Raw genomic sequence first — 16,988 nt, 5'->3', positions numbered from 1 at the left:
CCGCCGTCTGGGCGCCCGCGTCACCCCGTGGGACCCTGCGGAGACTGGTGGGGCCTGGATTCCTGCAGGCTCCAGTGCCCGGACTGCCTAACTGCGTTTGCAGCTCAGCGGCTTTAACCTGCGTTTGTGTCTTCATGTGTTAACTTAATGCCCTTTTGAGGCTGCTCTCTAGGTTGTGAGGTTTCAGCTCAGGTGCTGGCATGTCTCCTTTTCTGTCTGTAACGAACAGAAACTTTTCACCTAAAAAAAGACCTTGCAAAGATAGCATCAGTTGAGCTTTTCATGTGTTTTCTCATTTGCAAGATGTGGGACTTCGTGGGAAGCATTGTGCTTGCAACCACGTTGTGAGAGCTTGTTTTATTTACTGCTGTTGCTGTTTTCCTTTTCTGCCTTTAATTTCCAAGCAGCCGAGATCTGTGCTCAGGGTTTCACTGTTGTTCATCCAGGTGTTAACTTTTCACTGGAGCTACCCTTTGCATTTGGGTTAATAAGGATAAGGTGATCAATTCCACTGTTTTGTCTGAGTAGTTGCACAGCTGCCTCCAATACCAGCAATACTAACTCACTGCAGGGGAGTAAATGAAACCTGATTTCACCTGTGGCTCATCAGCTCTCTAGGGTGGTGCTGCTAAACTCCCATTTGTGCCTTGTTGTGCCTCCTTATGAGTTGTTCTGCTGTGCAAGCAGGATTTATTCTGGTGTAATTGGCTGTGCCAGGATTCCCTCTCCTGAAATAGAGGCATGTGTGGAAGGGCTAACTAGCCAGATCTAAAAGCACTTTCTTCTTAATTTGCCTTGGAATACTTGTTTCTGGACTGCAGGCTGTTGAGAGTTCTTGCATGATCTTCAGTGATAACCTGAATTTGTTTCTCAGGTTTTTGCAAAGCAGCACAGAAACATAACATGCTTTCCTGTGTACTTTTCTGTTAGTACATCTGTAACAGATGCCTCATTCGGCTAACTTATACACATGTGCAGATGATACAGAGGCAGATTTATCCAAGAAAATGATCAGGGGGTTGGAACACCTCTGCTACGAGGACAAGCTGAGGGAGCTGGAGTTGTTCAGCCTGGAGAGGAGGCAGCTCTGGGGAGACCTAATAGCAGCCTGACAGTACCTGAGGGGGGCCTACAGGAAGGATGGGGAGAGACTGTTTACAAGGGCCTGCAGTGACAGGACCAGGGGCAATGGCTTCAAACTAGAGAAGGGCAGATTTAGGTTGGATATCAGGAAGTTCTTCACTATGGGAGTGGAAGAACACTGGAACAGGTTGCCCAGGGAGGTGGTTGAGGCCTCATCCCTGGAGATACTCAAGGTGAAGCTTGACTAGGCCCTGGGCAGCCTGGTCTAGTAGGGGATGTCCCTCCTGACTGCAGGGAGGTCGGGCTGGATGACCTTTGGAGGTCCCTTCTGGCCTGGAACATTCTATGATTCTATGAGCTTCATTTCTCCTGCAGGCTTTCTGGTTCTAATCCTCTGGCTCCAATTTTGTCTCTTTTCTTGTAAAAGTAAGTCACGTTTACAAGAAAAGGACTTGCTTTCCTTCCTGTTAAAGGAAGAACATTTCTGTGAGGTATGTGAAAACATGGCTGTTTTTTAACATAACTAGTTAATGTGCTAAGCCTATGAAAGCAAGCACAGAAAGGAGTAACAAGGCAAGTCTGCACAGTGGTTGTGCTCCCTTTTGGCTTGTTCCAGGGCATCTTTGTGTTTGTGCCCCTGTCTGCAGGCAGAGCTGGGCCTTAATGAGCACCACCAGAATGAAGTGATCAGCTACATGCGTTTTGCTCGTTTCAAGCGTGGCCGGTGCCTCAAAACAGTGGATTCTTGTTTCCAGGACCTTAAGGACAGCAGGTACTGTGAGGGGGTTGGTTCTGAGCAAGAATAAAGCAAAATATTCTAGCAACAATTGCAGGCTTAGATGCTGTGTGGGGCAGCTTTTTTCCATTGACGTTCGTATGTGCTTAGCAAGGAAGAAAGAGCCACCAGTTCTGACATGTTAAGAGTCTCTTTCATGTTGCTGAATTAACACATAGGTGTCAACAGCATGACTTTGCTTTCTATATTGCTTCTGAGGTCTAAATCTGGTGCAAGACTGAGTAATATTTGTAAATGTAATGTTTCCAAGAGAGAGTTGGAATACAGTGAGCAATTAGTAGTGCCACAGTCCTCTAGTAACTACTGGCAGTGGATGTTTTCAGAGGGATGTTGCATTACAGAAGAATGATATCTGTGGTGAGGTCTCACAAAAATGCAAAATTGTCATCATAAGAAGGACTCAGGCCTGTTGGAATGAGTCCAGAGGAGGCCACAAAGATGATCCAAGGGCTGGACCACCTCTGCTGTAAGGATAGGCTGAGGGAGCTGGGGGTCTTCAGCCTGGAGAAGAGAAGACTCTAGGGATACTTAGCTGCCTTCCAGTAGTTGAAGGGATCCTACAGGAAGGCTGCAGAGGAACTTCTCATCAGAGTGTCTAGAGACAGGACAAGGGGGAATGATTTGAAGCTGAGGGAGAGCAGGGTTAGACTGGAGCTTAGGAAGATGTTTTTCAGTATGAAGGTGGTGAGGCTCTGGAATAGGCTGCCCAGGGAGGCTGTGGATGCCTCCTTCCTGAGGGTGTTAAAGGCCAGGTTGGGTGAGGCCTTGAGCAGCTGAGTCTAGTTTAGAGGTGTCCCTGCCCATGGTGGGGAGGTTGGAGGTGAGCTCTGAGGTTCTTTCCAACCTAAGCCATTCTGTGATTGTTGTTATCACACCTGACTCATCTTGAATGCTCTTTTTAGACTGGTTGAGGAGACCTTCACAGTTGATGAGGTGACAGACATGCTGGATGGACTGCAGACTGTTGTGCACAGTGAAGTGGAGTCAGAGCTCATAAACACAACCTATACCAACGTGCTGCTTCTGCGGCAGCTCTTCTCGCAGGCTGAGAAGTGGTACCTCAGGCTGCAGACAGATGTCTCGGACTTGGAGAACCGGTAACACCCGGGGCTGCACAGAGTGCCCTGCAGCAATGAGAAACCTTCCAACTAGTGACTGTTTGCATTCTGGTTTTGTAACCATAGAATCCTCCTCTTTTGCTTTATGTCAATGATAGGTTTGTTTCAAGGCTTCCATCTATAAAGTACCAAGATACACAATTTCAGATTTGTCAGAAGTTAATTGCAGTATCATTACTTGAATCAGTTAAGAGCAGGCAGTAGGATTTGCTTAAAAAGCCCTTGTCCAGTTAGGTATTTTAATCAGTGATGCTACCTCTTACAGTTCTAATGCATATGCCATACTTGTGGTGGCATGACTTGCTGCATTTACTGTGTTTGTGTAGGGCTTCTACTGAGAATCTTACATGCAATAAAGAGCATAGCATCAGCCTGGTAAAATGTGTTTCCTAGGTTAGCCTTTTGGGTACATAAAGCCTGGTAAGATGTGTTTCTTAGGTTAGCTTTTTGGGTAAATGAATACCTCCTTTTCTTTTTCTTTTCAAGAGAACTGTTGGAACAGGTTGCTGAATTTGAAAAGTCAGAATTTACGTCTTCGAACAAGAAGGTAGAGTTTTATTTTAATCAAATCATAGTCAAGTGTCATGTGGAGTTGAGAGAGATGTTTAAAATACTTAGTGCTCTTTATGCTTAAGAGAGAAAAATCAGAAAGCCCCCCACCGTTTTTCAAGGCAATCTTTGAAACACTCCAGAAAGCAGCATTTTGCAGTCCAGCACCAGGCTTACACTGAACTGCCTCAGCTGTTTCCATACGGCAGCTTCTGCCTCATAATCCTCATCCCAGAGTCAGCCAGACCAGGAGTGTGCTGGAGTATCTGCTCCTGGGTTCCCTTCCCCCTGGAAACTGGAGTAGACTGGAACATTGCAGCATGGAGTCAAGAGCTGGAAGATTCCACAATGCTGATATGACTCTAGTTTGTCTTGTATGATTATGGTTTGTAGCATAAAGGTATACTTAGTTCATAGTTTGCTTAAGCATTTATATGTATTTGAAGCCATGTTAATGTTTTTTACAATCACTGAAATATTTTTTTTCTTGCTGCTTTGTCTCTTGGCTGCAGCATTAGTAGTAGTTTGTAAATTCATGTTAGCAATCCTTTATATGCCTTTATGCAGTATTGTTATTCAACCTTAGCTGAAAGTGAAGTATGTAACTTAGAGGCCCATGTACTTGTTAGAAATGAACTTGAGAAAGATCATTCATTTGCTTTACAAAAGAAAGCTGAATTGGCTGCCAATAGTTATTTTACAGACTCAATGTATACTCTTCTTTCTAGAAATCTGTAGAATTCATTTTTTTAACCTTTATTTCTTTAGCCCAGTGCGGATCTCATTAAGCCCAAACTGGCTCCATTAAATGAAGGTGGGTCAGAGCTGCTAAACAAGGTAAGAACTTGTTTGTTTAGTTGTGGTCAGTGACTGTGCTGCTTACTTAGCTGAGTAACTCTACTGTTTCTATAGTGTGCCTGTGTCTGTATAGGCATCAAGGTAACATCCTCCAGAATGTAAAATAATGCAAAGAAATCAATATATTTCTTGTGTGGTTATGGCCTCCAATATCTATTTAATTATTGACCTTCCTTTTGCAAAAGCACTTCGGCCTTTGTAAATATTTCTCTTTCAATTTAATGAGGTAAATTAATAGAAACCAGTATATAGTTTGTTCCATGCAGCTGGCTTTCCAAAAAGAAAAGAAATTAAAATATTAGCTGGCTGAGGTGCTTAGGTTACAGAACATTTTCAGTCTCACTTGAAGTCAGTCTTACTACATTTAGGCTGTTTTCGTTTGCTGGTTGGTTAAATTCCTCCTAAAGAAACAGGTGCTTAAAGAATTGGGAATTTACTAGTTTTGAGAACATTTCATTTTCCATTTGCTAAAGATTTTCAGAATCACAAAACACCTTCTAGTGCTGAACATTGTCAATAGTTTTTATTGCACTTGTTTACATTGAATTTTTTTAAAATGCCACACTTCTTCCAATACACTTCTAAATTAAGGGTGTGGAGATATTTAGCAAGGAGTTGCATTTTTCTTTTGTCTGGCCTGCATTTCCACAGTGATCTGTCAAGTACAGTGTCTGATTCAAAGCATTCCAGAATTCAGGCTTGTATTTTCTTACAGGTCAAAGTGGCTCTCTTCCAACAGTAATTTCAAAGTCTGTTTCATAGCAGTTTGGGTTGACCAGAACAGTTTGGATTGAGTATCTACATATGATGCAGACTTTTTTTCTCTCAAAAAAAATTCATCATTTATGTGGTGAATTTACTCTGCCCACTGAAACATGGCTACGTCCTGTGACACAGAAGATGATGCAGAGTAACCTGGCATTTGTCTCTTTAAACAGGAGCTATGAATAAATTCTCACTTGGCTGTTGATTGAAAATACAAGAGATTTGCAGTTCTCTCTGTCCTGAATCTTGATAGTAACAAAATGCTGAGCTCACTATTGCCAATTCAGTAAAGCACGTGCCAGATTTAAGTCACCAGTCCTATATGTTACAGCAGAATTGGAGACTTTGATTTCTTTTTAAGGCAGAGAACAATAAATAAATGGCCTGCTCATTTCTTGTTCTTTGTAAACCTTTAGAAGTTTATTTGCTTTCCTAACCTATGGAGTGTATTTTCTTACCTGAAATAGTTGGGAAATTGAAAATAGCATAAGAGTGTTCACAGACTTTTCTTGCTTAACTCAGACAGTTGCTTGTCTCCAAGAAGAAAATGAGAAATTGAAGGCCAGGCTCAGGACCATAGAAACACAGGTAAATTCCCTCTAGACTTGGATGCTTAATGGTGGTTGCATGTTGTAAGAATTCCATGGTTACTATTATTTTGGTTTTGGTTGAAATGCTTCTGAGGTTTTATATTGTCAATGTATTACAGGCTACAGCTGCGCTAGATGAGAAGGTCAAGCTAGAGAAGTCACTGAAGGAGTTACAGGTGATCCAAGGAGATCAAAAGGTAAATATTAAGATTTCCACCACCACCACCACCTCCATTTTACACAGCAGTTGCCTGTACATCTAAAAGGTTGGTGCCTGAGGTATGTTTCTTTGCTGGCACATACAGAAGTTCAAGGTGGTGTTCTCTTGTTCCTGCAGACATGGTCTGCTGTTGCTGGTCTGTCTGTCAGCAGATCATCCAGAATGTTAGTTGATATGACATTTATTTCATGTCACAGACACCATGAGAAACCATGATCAGAAAGGAGTATCTTAGGTGCTTTCAGGGAGTAGTGTTCCAGGGTTTGTCTTCTCAGGGGTCATGTCCATGCAAGCAGGTACAAATTAGTTTGTTTCTTCCTGTTTGCTAATGAAAGACTGATATCTAATCTGAGCTTTATAACACCGTGTTGTGGTTTAAGCTTTCCCAGAGTCCAAAAGCCCAAATGGAACAGATTTAAATTGCCTCCCCTCTTCCTTTTTTCTGGTAGGGGAAAGCAAATCAGGCAGGAAAAAAGAGAAGTAAAATCACAAAAGAAACAGTCTTGAATTGATTTGGAAGTAAAAAGGGAAGCTTAGCAAAATATAAAAGGCATTTGAGTAAAAGGGAAGTTACACAGGTATATGGAAAAGGCATAAATAAAAATATATACAAAACCAGGCCCAGCTGATATAGGATTCTCTGGGTGCAGTGTGGATTTTCTTTAGATGCAGTCCTTGTGAGTCTGGAGCAGCATAGAACAGGCCCCACCACATGGTTGCAGGAGCAGCAAGAGGTCAATCAGGCAAGCGAGGCTTAGGGACTGGAAGTGGGAGTAGAACAGACTTTGACCTGGGGACCCCTCTCCCTGGGAGGGAGAACCAAGTTTCTCTGTCCAGCTGGGTCAGGTTTATTTGTCCACCTGGGGCTAGGTTCTTTTCAGCCCACCCCCTCCTGGGCTGAGTGTGACCTGGCACACACCAATAGAACACTTAATTCTTTCAAGCATTTATCACACTTGATAGTGACAGAACAAGACAGACTTGCTGCTTTGCACTTCTGCCTTGGTGGTTTGCAAGAAATGTCAATGATCATGGGCCAGATGGTAAATGTTTTATTTTATGTAGTTTTGCCCAAATCAGGATACTGTCCAAAATGGTTCGCTGTTTATTTTTACTGCTTGAGATTCTTTATCTTTTTTGTAAATGAAGATTCAAAAGTGCTGAGTTGCTGCTGCAGGCAAAAACCCCGAACATAAGAAGCTAGAAGTTATGCAGGTTGAGATGGATAAATACATCTCTTTGTATTTTTGAAAGTCTGTACCTGTATTTTGTCACCAGTTATAATTTTCTAAAGGTTGTTCATTTGTGATTGTTTCTCAAATTGAAAGCGTTTCAGTTCACATGTGTAGCAAAATTAGAACACTTCAATCCCATTATTTTGAGAAGCTGGAATTATGAAATTCCTGCAGTATTTACAGATTTGGAAGTGAAGTTCAATATGTTTTCCACCTTACTTCATATTTTAATCCCCATTTCTTTTTATTTTGCTTTCTATCTGGTTTATGGTATGTACTTGGCTTTCTTAATATGTTACCATTTTATTTAGTAACTTATAGCATTTATTTATTTGTTTGTTTGTTTATCAGTCCTGGCAAATATTTTCTTTATCTGTTGTGTTAAGCCTTGAATTATTAAAGGTTTAAAATATTAAAGGGGTTTATTAAATCCTGTATAGTAAAGTTTGTAGTTATAAAAGATTGGAATCAAATCTCATCCTGCTTTTCTGGTTAAACAGGAATTGGCCCCAGTGTCAGGGCAGCTGGTTATCTTCAGCTTTCATGTCTTGATTTGCTCTCTCTAGTCTGTCCCTTTCTTCTCCAGCCGTGACATTTTCTATTTACAGGCAGACAGATCTTTTGTGCAAGAATCAGTGCTGAAATGCACAACTTTAGGCAAAGTATTATTTGTGTGGAGAAGATGCTGAATTTCCTCTAGCTTCCCTCCATATTTTGATAGGTTGAATGTCAGTAAAATCTTAGGAACCCAGCTGCTTGTCAGAGTAACAGTGTACAAATTCTCTGGACAGACAAATGACTGCCAAACCATAGTAGTTCTGAAGGACCACCTCCTAGTTCTGCTGATTTCTGTTTCTTTTTTGCTGTCTAATATGGTTCCTAACCCCGAATGCAGAGCGTGGTTTGGGAGGAACTGTTCTGTTGGGTCGGTTCAGCTTGAGGATATTGAATTTTTACATAACTCACTTAAGCCACAGGTCAGAGGAATGGTCTGTTCTGATGTGAAATATGATACACAATGCAGAGCTCTGCAGCACTGCACCCTGCCACTCAGGCTCAACATTTCCTCTGCCTGAGTCTTACCTTCCAGACAGTAAAAGGAGCAGAGCTTCCTTAGTTTTAGATTTTTGTTCTTTTTAAGGTGCTGCTGTTTCAGCCTTATCATGAATCATTATACTTTGGAGAATTTGAGCTAAACTGGAGATAGTGGGGTTTAAAAATGGAAATCCATGCATCTCCAAAATGCATTATTAAAACATTTTTAGGGTTGTAAATTAGTGCTTTAGTTTTCTTGGGGTTTTTGGTTTTGGTTTGGTTTGGTTTTTTTGGTTAAACCACTTCTAATTTAGGCTTTACAGGAATAATGTAGACATAATTATTAAACATTTCAGATGTACCCACTTGGTGGAATTTTGCATTTAACATTTGAAACATTTTCTTCTCTTGCATTTGACATATTTTAAATATTTCTTCTGTTGAAGACTGATGCAAACCAGGATATTACTGAACTGGAAAATAAAGTGGCAACTTTGAAGTGCCAGTTTGAGAAGACTTTGAATGATGCTACTGAAAACCAAAAATTCTTGGAAGACAACTTAGTGACAACAAAACATGACCTGCTTAAGGTTCAGGATCAGCTATCCACAGCTCAGAAGGTTAGCATCTCCTTGTAATGGAACAGTGAGAGCCTTTGGGTTTTAACTGACCACTGATGGAACAGTGAGAGCCTTTGGGTTTTAACTGACCACTGATGGAACAGTGAGAGCCTTTGGGTTTTAACTGACCACTGATGGAACAGTGAGAGCCTTTGGGTTTTAACTGACCACTGATGGAACAGTGAGAGCCTTTGGGTTTTAACTGACCACTGATGGAACAGTGAGAGCCTTTGGGTTTTAACTGACCACTGATGGAACAGTGAGAGCCTTTGGGTTTTAACTGACCACTGATGGAACAGTGAGGGACTCTCATTTTAACTGATCACAAATTTAACAAGCATACACTGCAGGCTGCAGAGCTTACTGGGCCACACTTGTGTCTGTGTATTTTTATTTCTTTTTTTCCAGGGGAAAAGCACATTGTTTATAAAAGAGCAAACTCAGAAGTAACTGTGTGGTTTTAACTGTGTGAATACCTAAAAATTGCCCATTTGTCTGCATAGAAACTTTAGAATGAAAAATTTATTTCCAGTCTTTGAATCATGGAATCATAAGGCTGGAAAAGACCTTTAAGATCATTGAGTCCAACCATAACCCAACTACCATGACCACTAAACTATATCCTGAAGCACCACATTTACAGCTTCTTGAACACCTCCAGGAATGGTGACTCCATTGCCTCCCTGGACAAGCCTGTTCCAATGCCTGACCACTCTTAAGTAAAGAAGCTTTTTGTAATGTCCAATTTAAACCTTCCCTGGCACAACTTAAGCCTATTTCCTCTTGTGCTATGACTGGTTACTAGGCAGAAGAGACCAACACCAGCCTCACTACAACCTCCTTTCAGGAAGCAGTAGAGGGCAAGTCTTCAGAAGACTTGTAGCACGACTTCATTAGGTAATGTTTGTCTCTCCCCATAGTCTTCTATGAATCTAGTCGCTGATTGCATCTAAATCAGAATAAGTAAGAGAAAAGACTGTTCTGGAACTTGAGGGGAAAAGAAGTAATATTTTTTTTTTTTTTGAGAAATCATATTCATCTGGTTTTCAGAATATAGAAATAATGTATTGGTAATATTATGTAGGAGCTGGAGAAGAAATTTCAGCAAACAGCTGCCTACCGCAACATGAAAGAGATCCTCAGCAAGAAGAATGAGCAGATAAAGGATCTGCGTAAGAAGCTGGCCAAGTAAGTGCTGCTCTTCTGTCTGCCCAAACATGATCCTTCCTCTGGTCTGTGTCCTGCTCCATGACATTGTCTCTAAACCAGTCTAGAAATTATTCCTTTAAGAGGATTTCTAGCGGGCTGTGCCCTGATGTTTGACAAGCCAGGCCTAAGTTGGTGTGTGCAGCAGGAGCCACCACATAGCAAGGGAACATAGCATGGAGAGAGCACAAAATAGTCATGCACTTGGCAACGTGGATGCCTTAGACCTATGTTGTAGGAGGACAGAAGTGGAACTTAAAACTCCAGTTGAATTTTCTCTCTGTATTTTGGAACTGTAGGTAGGTTTCTGGCCATTCTCTTTTTGCTATTTGGTGAGCTGGCCAGTCTTAAAAGAAGCCAGTAGACTGATGCATAGATACACTGGTCTGTGTCCTGAGCCACACAGGAGTATGTCTCTAGTGGAAGTAATTTAGTGCTGGAAGTTCAGAATTTCTTTAGATACAAAATGTCTTGAGTATTTTCTACTCTGTTGTACTGATTGATTGATTGATGTATTTATTTATTTATAATCCTCAGATATGAGCCAGAGGACTAAAATACCAAAACCAGCTGATTTGTTGGAAGCTGCCATAGAAAGAAAATGTAAACTGGTATTATTTTTAATTAACTTTTGGTTTGAATGGTATAGCTTTTTGCTTCTAGTACTTAGAATTACTTTTTATTAATGCTAATAACACACTGAAACTCCCACCTTATCTCCTTGTAAACCTGCATTTTATGGGGATTAGTTTCTGTAGTTGTTTTTAATTCTTAACCATCAACATTCCTTGAGAAATCGCAGAGAAGCTCACTGAGGAACTGAGATCATTCTCTACAAAGCAAGGGGGATTTTTATTAAAAAAAAAAAAAAAAGGCAGCATTAGGGGTTTTTTGATACCTCTGAGGTGGAAACTTGAGTTGTTACTTTTGTTAATGTAGCCATGCAGTGAAAATTCCCTCAGTGGAAGTAAAAGGACAAAGCAAAAAACCCTCAATGTTGTTTCTCATTGCACATGTGTGACAGGTAGTCAGGAGGTTTTGCTAGAGAGTGTTCATTAGCCATCAAGGTAAGTGTGCTCCAGCAGCAGTGCTGGGCCCTGTCAGAGAGAGACATTCCTTAAAGCTCTGCTTCCTCAGTGAAACAAATTTGAAACAAATCTGAACATCAGAAGATGGATTTGGATTTTGGCAGTGTTCCTCAGTGCTCATTGGAAAGGTTGCTGCTGGAGCAACTTTCCTGGGCAATAAGTTATTTTACGTGTTCATCTACTTTCTTCATGTAACCTTAGTAGAAAACAGTTTACTTCTCTCCAGTCTCTTGTAATCTTCTGCTGTGCACTTCTCTGGCAGCCTCTAGCAGTGCATCCCACTTGTTGGTCTGTCTCTGTTCATGTGTATGTGGTATTTTACTCCAAATAAAGCTGATATGTTTTCAAACATTTAATTCCTAAGGAACTGGGTTTTTTTTAGGAATGTTTTGTAGAACTAATTTTTTGGTGTCTGTGGAAGAGTGGCTGATCAGGAAGGAATTTTACAGGACCTGTCTGTCCCCTCAAACAAGTAAGGCAGATCTTGAGAACTGTGCAGTGTGAAATGGGAGAGCTGATTCTGAACTGTCTTGCAGATCTCTGATTCAGTGAATAAGAGCAGTGTGCTGCCTTCACTGGTTTGTGTTACACAACTAAAGGTTGTGTGTGGAGCTCTTGCTGAAAAGTGCATCACCTGTCAGAGATGATGTACCTGGCAAAGAAGCCGTGGAGCATTATACAGTAGCAGCTCTTTCTGCTGAGATAGGTACAGCATTGTAAAGATGGAGATCACATCTGAACCACTCCTAATGGTGTCTGATGTTTCTAAAACTTCACTTCTGTCCCTGAAGTATAAATTCTAACCTTTGCTCCTCAGGAGTTCATTACACTGCTGAGATAGACATCATCTGTTCCTTCCACTCCAGCTGTTAATTCCCTAGTTATGCCTGAAGGAAATGTCTCTGACTGAGTGATCTGGGGAATCAATCTCTTTCAAGTTGGGTGGGGTTGTTTGAGCTTGCAGACTGAAGAAATGAAATGAAATCTGGGCACCTCAGCTTCTTTAAGTGTTGACTTGTTAAGCCAACAAAAGCCCTCTGCCCTAAACACGGCTTGAGTTCAGCAGTTGGTGATTAACAGAGGAGGGCTGCATGCTACCACCCTAATGAGGCAGGGGATTACCCTCTGTGCTTTAACTGCATATAAAGTACTCCTCAGTCTGCCTTTTGCTTAATAGCCCTTTTTAAATGTCCTAAGATAAATGCTAGTACACATTAACTGTCTCCTCTGTGTTTGCTAAACTGCTGCAAGGACAGCTCAGTTGGGACACTCCTCATATACCCACAGTTACCTGCCATGCATTAAATTCCAGTTCTGAAGGTTCTTTAGTTTGATTCCCCCTCTTTTGACATTGTCAGGATGGCTCTTGGCTTCTGTGTGGTACCAGCTGATGTCAGACTGCTGTGAAATGATTCTTACTCAAGAAACAAAGATGAATTGTCTTGAGGTGTCAAGTGGCTGAATAGATTGAGCTTCAGCAGTTTGATCCTGTTCTAGGAGGATGTGCCTTTTAAAACACATTAAATTGGTTTTGAATGTGACTTTAAGGTAAGTTTGTGTGTGAGAAACTAAGAACTGTTACTGTTGTGGTCAGTATTTCTAACTGGCTTTGAGCAGAGAACGTGCCATGGAGTTAGCCTGTGGCCCTTAATTCTGACACTGTCCCATTGAAAGCATTGGTTCAGGATTCTTGCCCTGGCTTCCTGCACATTCCCTGAATGCACCAACATCTGCCTTCCTTATCAGAGACTCCTCCTGGACATATTCAGCAGCCTGTTTGGGGTCAGCTCTTCTCTAAATAAAGGTGAGTAGATACTTGGCATTCTGTTTCAGCAGACTTCTGAAAATGATTTTGTAATGATTATTTGTAGGAAGCTGTTACTGGAATGTGCAGTGTAAGTGATGGTGGTGCTGGGTGACTGGTGCACAACCCTGCCAGAACAGCTCACGACTGACAGCTGGTGGTGGACAGGAAGGCTACCAAGAGACCTCCCCAAGCTGCAGACAAGCTTTGACAGAGGAAGCATGAACTGTCAGGAGACAAGCAGAAGGACTGATGGAATAGGCCAGGTAACTTGTTTGATTTCACTGAGGTGCCAGTTTTTGGCTTTTGTTTTATGCAGGCCAGTTCTGAGGTCTGGGTGAGCTGGGTGCAGTTCTGTGAATCAGAACTGTTGAGTGCTCCTTCCTGGAGGGCACACCCTGAAAACTCACCCAGTCAGGAGATGGATAAAGCTGATGCTAAAGAAAAGCAAGGAAAATAAAAAGGGGGACTCTGCTCAGGCATGCTTTTGTTGGCTGAGGTAATGCAAAACAGTTTTAAGAGTGGTTAAAGGGCTGTGGATATAACTCTGGGATACAGGTTAAGGGCATCAGCTAGAGTTTGAAACTAAGTAGTAGTGGTGAGTTGGAAGGAGTAATTGCAATCCCAATGACTACTTGGAGAAGTAACTATCATCTCCAGTTACACATACAATGGTCACCCAACAGCTGCCATGGCCTGTGAGTTGTCAAAGGTCTGGAAAGCTGGCTGGATTCTTTCTTCCTAAAGGGAAAGTGGAGCTCAGAGTAATGACTGTGACTGCAAACAGAAAGCTGCTGCTTTCTTGGCTGTGCATCTCTTTCACTTCAGCATCACTGAATCTTTGCAGAGGCTGTAGAGGCCCTTTTGTTGCTTCCCTTTTAATTGTCTCCTCTGCTAACAGCCAGCATTTCCATATGGAAGTGAGTGCCTCTAGGAATGCAGGATCTAAGCACTGGAGCTAGTAGGCCCTGCTGACACTTTGTCCCCCTCCCACAGGTTTGGCTCACCAAGGGAAGCCCAGAGGGCTCATCTTTAAATTGAGGAGTTATAGTGCTACATGTTTGGTGTAGCATTGTTAAAGTCTAGGCTGTCTGGTGCAATTCTCTAGTCTGTAGCAGACCTTTTCCACTGCTGCTTGTTATTCCTTCCTCTCTTGTTTCTACCTATTTCACCAATAGAATTGTTAAGTTTCTGTCACACCCTTGATTCATGGTCCCCAACTTGTTGATGGGACCACAGATGCTGGTTTTGTCTGCATTTGAAGTAGCTGGGAAAGGTGCTTGGCTTCTTCAAGAGATACAGACCCAGGATTTTCAGTTGGAACCTTCACCTAAGCATTTCCAGTTTCACTTAAGTGAGATTCTCTGCTTCTGGTTAGGTTTACCTAGGGCAATTCTCATACTGCCCCATCAGGCTCTGGCATGCTATGGGGATGACCCCTCACTATTCTCACCTGCTCCCCCAAACTCCACACTCTCAAATTTTGTCAGGTACTTGGTGAAAAAACTCTTTCTGATTGTCCTTTAACATGAGCAGTGAAATGATCAAAAGTTCCTGCTTGTGTTTGTTGGAGGCTTATCCTTGTCCCTGAAGATAAAGGCCAAGCCCTTCCCCAACCAAAATGAAGTTCAAAGGAGATAATTTTATCTGATGTGTGTATGGTTAGACTCACAGCAAGAACTCCTGCATGTTAGCTGTTTATCTACCTTTAAAGATATCTACAGCCTGTCTCTGAGGGAGCCACTGGGTGATGTTTTTTTTGCTGGGTGCTTATGTGCATGACTGCCTCTAAAAAAAACCTCCAGCAGTTTGTGATCCCAGCTGCTCGTGAGGCTGAGGTTTAAGAGAGACAAGGATTCATTTCATTGCACATGGACTTCCTGATCTGGCCCAACCTGGGCTGAGGACACCACACCCCTCTGCCTGCACAGCCTCCCCAGGCCATCAGTACACCAGTTTGAAATGTAATGGGAGGGAGGTGCAGAAGCCAGGGAATGTTTAACTTGATGATGCTCAGCAGCAGCAGTCGTCTGTTCCTGCGGCTGCATCCCAAGTGCTGCTGATGAGCTGTTGTGCAAGACCTGTGAGTTGTTCAGTGCAGAACTTGTAATAACTGGGCAGATGCTTCATTTCTAACAATCTCTAAGAGCTGTCATGGTGTGGGACAGCTAACACATCTTGGTGTGTGTCCTTGGGTTTAGTAAGTTACAGACCTAAAATCACCAGGAACTGTCCCTCCCAGCAGAATGAGGGTTACCCAGGAGATGTTTGCAGGGCTGGCTGGCATGTTGCAGTTATGTGGGCAAGACAAGAACTGCAAGGATGCTGCAGAGCAGCCACAAGTTCCCTCAGAGCTGAACTCTGGAAAGGTGAAGCAAACCCTGCTGTTTTCCAAATACAGCCTCCATTTCCAGCACTGCTCAAACATAGCATGAAGAGCGCATTCCCTTATGGGAGATGCGCAAACCTCCTGCAGTCCCCTTTTCTAGCATGCAGAAGTTTCATCCTGTTGGCCAGCAAGTCCCCTATGTGATTCTACTGGTCTCAATGCTGCATGCCATACACTGCAGCTTGGGCTTGTGTCCAAAGCTCCATGTTAGGGATTCTTACCTGTACCCACAGCTGGAACTTCAGCTCTGCCAGTGCCTGGTGGGAAGCTGGAGCAGCACACACAGCCCTGGTGTGCGTTCCACGAGTTCTGGTGCTGGAGGAGTGACAGCAGCTGAGCGAGCTTTATTTGTAAAATGGACCTGAAAGGTGCACAGTCCTGGCCTGAAAAAAAATTACAGAGAGGGGAGGGAAGCTGAGTCCTGGACTTGTTCAGACCCTTTTCACTGCTGGAGATACTGCTGGCAGCCTCCTTCAGTGTGAGACCTGCCTGAAGGGATTGAGCTCAAATGACCTGGCAGAGGCCCAAGTGCACAGGCTTCACCTTCAGACCTGGTATCTCAGTGTGCTTTCAGACAACCCAAAAGCCTCTGGAAGCCCCATCCTTGGATGATTTCAAGGCCAGGCTGGATGTGGCTCTGGGCAACCTGTTCTAGTGTGAGGTGTCCCTGCCTATGGCAGGGGGCTTGGAACTAGAAGATCCTTGAGGTCCCTTCCAACCTGGACAGTTCTGTGATTCTGTGTCCTTTTGCCTCCACAACAGGTCACAGGTGCCTATACTCAGTGGCCTCTCTGTGTATTTGGTCTCTGCTGCTTAAAAGGGTTTTAAAACAGCAGCCCCTCAGAAAAGTTCATCTGCAGCAGTGGGATTTGGGTATGCAGGTAAGTGAAAAGAGACTGGAGCTGTTTCATCCTCCCACACAAAATCACAGAATGGTTTGGGTCAGAAGGGAACTTTAAGTCCAACATCCCTGCAGTCAGCAGGTGTATCTTCAACTAGATCAGGTTGCTCAGAGCTCTGTCTAACCTGACCTGGAATGTGTCCAGGGATGGGGCATCTACCGTCTTGCTGGGCAGCCTGGGACAGTATTTCATCACCCTCCTTTAGTTTCAGACCAGGCCCTACTAAAAAAGTCTGTCCCCATCTTTCTTCTAGATTCCCTTTAGCTATTAGAAGGCTGCAGTAAGGTGTCCCCAAGCAGAGCATGGATAGGGTAGGTATTCCTGGAGGGTCAGGCTAGGGACATGTGTGGCTGATAGAGACCATTTTGAGGCCATCTTTGGGACAGCAGAGTGTGCTAGGCTGGTTGGGGTGAGCACCATGACACAAGAGATGGCCAAGGACCTTCTTAGGGCATGAAACAGTGTTAAGAGTGGCCGCTCTGACAGCCACTGAGCCCAGTGCTAATGGTGTAGGAGCCCCTTCCCTGTGCTATCGAATCCGAGCTGGGGAAGGAGTGTCCCATTTCCAGCCCAGGCTGTAGCCCCAGCGTTAGTTCCCCTCGATGTCAAGTTGGCATGTGAGTTGATAAAAATCCCTGGGCTCGCATCCTTCTCAGAAATGCCAGCCCAAACCCAAGCAGCTATTCACCCACAGCACCAATGTTATCGGTCCCTGCCTGTCTATAATCTA

The 16,988-nt window shown here is 43.1% G+C and overlaps 1 protein-coding gene across 2 annotated transcripts; it reads left to right on the top strand.

The window, feature by feature from the left end:
• Positions 1 to 1,763: 1,763 nt before the first annotated feature.
• Positions 1,764 to 10,631, top strand: LZTFL1 (leucine zipper transcription factor like 1). Of its 2 annotated transcripts, XM_054384884.1 has the most exons (10): positions 1,764 to 1,855; positions 2,782 to 2,976; positions 3,484 to 3,544; positions 4,315 to 4,383; positions 5,692 to 5,757; positions 5,879 to 5,956; positions 7,633 to 7,653; positions 8,696 to 8,869; positions 9,954 to 10,057; positions 10,613 to 10,631. In XM_054384884.1, exons 1-10 carry the CDS (start codon positions 1,779 to 1,781, stop codon positions 10,629 to 10,631), a joined length of 864 nt encoding a protein of 287 aa, XP_054240859.1. In that variant the 5' UTR covers positions 1,764 to 1,778. The 2 variants fall into 2 exon arrangements, with proteins under 2 accessions (XP_054240859.1, XP_054240860.1); XM_054384885.1 differs by lacking the exon at positions 5,692 to 5,757.
• The last annotated feature ends 6,357 nt before the right edge of the window (positions 10,632 to 16,988 follow it).

This window comes from Indicator indicator, chromosome 11 (assembly GCF_027791375.1).
Source record: "Indicator indicator isolate 239-I01 chromosome 11, UM_Iind_1.1, whole genome shotgun sequence".
Classification (NCBI taxonomy): Eukaryota; Metazoa; Chordata; class Aves; order Piciformes; family Indicatoridae; genus Indicator; species Indicator indicator.
The sequence above is the reverse complement of the archived record's forward strand: the minus strand, read 5'-3'. Positions and strand labels throughout refer to the sequence as shown.